General features: G+C 42.5%; 1 protein-coding gene across 1 annotated transcript in view; it reads right to left on the reverse strand.

Annotated features, from left to right (window-relative positions):
- Positions 1-1033: 1033 nt before the first annotated feature.
- Positions 1034-3812, reverse strand: part of cxcl12b (chemokine (C-X-C motif) ligand 12b (stromal cell-derived factor 1)) — a gene marked incomplete at both ends in the record, with an annotated part of 13029 nt that continues 10250 nt past the window's right edge. The window contains 2 exons of the mRNA XM_080721332.1: positions 1034-1076; positions 3395-3478. Of these exons, the coding sequence (XP_080577458.1) occupies positions 1034-1076; positions 3395-3478 (127 nt within the window). The remainder of the gene's footprint in view (positions 1077-3394; positions 3479-3812) is intronic.

A 3812-nucleotide genomic window follows, 5' to 3' on the forward strand; every position in this document is an offset into this window, starting at 1 on the left:
TGCAGCAAGCTCGTTAGACTATACGAACCGCATATCCCTTCCCTGATTGGTCACCTCTTTTGGAGTAAGCTAACCTCATTGGCCAGTCTCTTGTGTCTCCGTCACAACACACGTCCCCCTCACTCCAAATCCTACTCCTGGCCTTTGGTTACCCACAGAGGTCAGAGTTCATATTGTCCCTTACAAAGCCTCACAAAGTCAGAAAATACTATATACAGACACATTCAGAGTTAGTACTATGTAGGCTACACACACATACGCTCAACACATACATACTGTACATACACACGGACGCTTATGCACTACAAAAACAATCAGTCACACGCAGGGGCACACCAAATTCTGGGCCCTGGGTACAAGGATTCACTGCAGGCCCCCCATGAATGTTCTTCATAGGGGGAGGGGGTTTAGACTGGGAACACATTATTACGCATTATTTTGTGCTTTAGCTATTGAAAAATATCAGATCTACAAGCTCAAAGCACCATCTCAAAATATTTAGTTCCAGGGACCCCCCAGAATCTAAATTTGAGTTACAAATGTTTGCTTAAAAAAATACATATGTTCAAAGATTTGCACACATTTTCACGACTTTTCAATAGCTAAAGTATAAAATAATGAAGGCCCCTCCACCTTGGGCCCTAGTAACTCCGTCCCACTTTCCTCCTCCCCCTCCCTTGTGACACCCCTGGTCACACGTTTAACACAGTTTGACAGACACGACTGACACGCATCCCGACATTCTAATACAACAAGGTATAATTGCACTTCTTGGTGCTGATGATGGTGAAGCTAGTTAGAGGTGTGACAGCGTGGTGGGGGTGAGGCCATCGCGTCCTGCAGGCAGGGGGCAGCAGCGAGGCTGCAGGATGGCATGGGTCAGCGGTGGTGAGCAAGTGCTGGTTCTGCAAGCGGTCCATAGAGGCGGACAGGTAGGCGTGGTGTGACATATACATCCGTAGCAGTAGAGATAGGAGGTATACAAGTTTGGCTGCCAGGTCCTTTTTCGGCCTGCAACCCGTTCCCCACTTCTTTAGTTCTTCTTGTTGTTGTTACGCCTTCTGGATTTCTTCACCCTGCGGAACAAGTTGAGAGGATGCATAAATAAGATGCGACACTGACCATAATCACCCCTTTTCCACTGACATGGCCTAACACCACACCACTCCACACCACCCACTTGTGCCTGGTTTTCCGCCATACAAGGACCTGGGTAGAGTGGTGTGAAAGTGGTACTAAACGTGGTACTAAAAAGTATCCGCTACAGAGTAGGTCTGAGCTGGGCCAAACAGGGCCAAACACATCATAATGCACTGACTGACTTTTCATTTAGACCACCAGGATATAGTAACTTGTAATACATGATAATATAGATTCTATTGTGTTATAATCACTGTTATAATCTATTTTAGTGTATTATAATTATAATAGTAATACGTTGTAATGTACAAAGTAGTGTATCATAATCACAGTTATAATCCATTATAGTGTTTTATAATTAGGTAATACAAGTAATACAAGTTTATATTGATTGATTATATTGATTGATTTTGAAAACACAGGACAAGATGTTAAAAATCCAAAGTGCCTTATAATCACAGTTAAAAGGTTCAATATGTTAGGGGGTACTTTTGTGTAATGGAAAATGTAGATATGTATGTGGTGTGGTGTGGTGTGGTGTGGTGTGGTGTAGTGTTGTGCTAAAGCTGCAGTGGAAAGTGGGCTATAGGGTCCCTATTCTGGGCATGTCACAGTACAGGAAAACATTTGGCAAAAATAGCAGATCTGCAAGCTCACAACAGGTCGCGTTTTGACCCGCTGTGAGATCGTAGATCAGCTGTTTTTGACGAGCACATTTGGTGTAGAGGGGGAAAGACCCCTGGCCCTGGGGGACCCCGGTCGACAAAGTGTGTACGGTTTAAGTTGTTCAATTTGTTGAACATCTGTTACAAAGAATTTCATGTAACATTAGTCTGTAAAGTTCTCAGTCCCTCTTTTTCTCTATGAATTGAGTACACCATGTACAAAACTTTAAATCCTATTAGTAGACCTTGTATCTGAACTGTACTGTCCTGTGCTGTGCTTTTCCTATGCAAACTACTCACAGTAGGTGTACTGTGACTACCCGACACCAGCATCCACATTACTCAATGGAAGAGTAGAGAGACAAAACTCAGAACACTGCAGATGTACAAGTTATACACCGTACAATATTAACATACTCTGCCATACAGATTGGTTAAAATGATGTTTTAAGTTCACTGAGGATATTACTGTGCATGTCTGTCTTTGTGATGTCTTTGAAAATGTCAAATGTTCAGGCTTTTTGGAGCTGTGTGGAACACAAGCTCCCCTATACGTGGCCGTGTGTGTAGGTATGTGGGTGGGTATGTGGGTGGGTGGGTCTGTATGTAGCCTGTATGTAGTAACCCTGGGTGACCAGAGAGGTGCTGTTGAGTCTAGCCTGCCCTGAGCATCAACTGCAATACACACACACACACACACACACACACACGCACACACACACACACACACACACACACACACACACACACACACACACACACACACACACACACACACACACACACACACACACACAGCTCCACTTCGAACAGAGGTTCGATTTTATTGTACTGTGTACGTGTATGTGAGGTTTCAAGAGAACATCCTAAGCAGTTGATTCTCATCAGCAGACACATTGTTAGGTTTATCGCACACACATTTGAACGGTATAACTCATTCAAGGATAAATATTCTGAATGCTGTAGTTAGTGTAGCCTCCACTGTTTACCCATTGGGTGTCAAAACCTGAGCCTGCTCCCTACAACTAACAGTAAATGTGTCGTTAGAAATGATATATATATTGAATAATGCTTTTATGAAAACATTTTTCTTTTATGTGTTACATACATATCTTTTATGTGCCTAAAGTATCTCACAATCTCGCAATCTGAGATTGGTCAAAATGCGCCAATGTTGCCTTTACCGATACCCTTTTAGTGTTCTTTGCGATAGTCAATCAAAATTTTAGACATTTGCACACCCAGAAATGGCAACGTAGAAATATCAGTGCCGGATTTATCTCTGTTTTCAGGTGATGCAAGTCATTTCACTGTTAATAAGTCAGTCGCTTTTTATCAACCAACTAGGTGATTTCAGAGAGTAATTGCCACCATGGAGTTGAACACGGCTGGCTTAATTGTATGCGTCTGTTTATCTCTGCTTTGCGAGAACCATGCGTGTGTTTCTGTTTCTGTGTGAGTGTGTGTGTGTGTGTGTGTGTGTGTGTGTGTGTGTGTGTGTGTGTGTGTGTGCGTTCGCGTGTGCGTGCGTGTGCGCGCGTGTGCGTGTGCGTGAGTGTGAGAGAGAGAGATAGTATTTATTTTCTTACTTGTTAATGGCATTCTTTAAGTACTGCTGAAGCCACTTGGTTTCTGGGTTGATGCACACTTCTCGGTTGCTCTTCAGCTTGGCACTGTGGAAGGAGGGATGGAGAGGAGATGGAGAGGATTGAGTGAAAGAAAATTCAGAGTCAATACATAATTAAATACTTTTTAACATACAGTTTTTCATCAGAATACAGAGTGTAACAGAATGAGAAATTATTGTGTCTGCTACTTGATATTGTAGAAGAGATTTATAGTTAGTTTATTTCTTTATTTAGACTATATATTTGTGAGAGTGCGTGACATCCATACCATGTTATTTCAAGCCTCCATGCTCTCTAAACAAGTACAATACAGCAGTGTAACTGGCCTCTACATACTGGCATACTTCTCTGTCAGCTCAACATCCTGTAATAGTGTACT

Source organism: Nannobrachium achirus (assembly GCF_963921795.1).
Source record: "Nannobrachium achirus genome assembly, chromosome: 3".
Taxonomy (NCBI): domain Eukaryota; kingdom Metazoa; phylum Chordata; class Actinopteri; order Myctophiformes; family Myctophidae; genus Nannobrachium; species Nannobrachium achirus.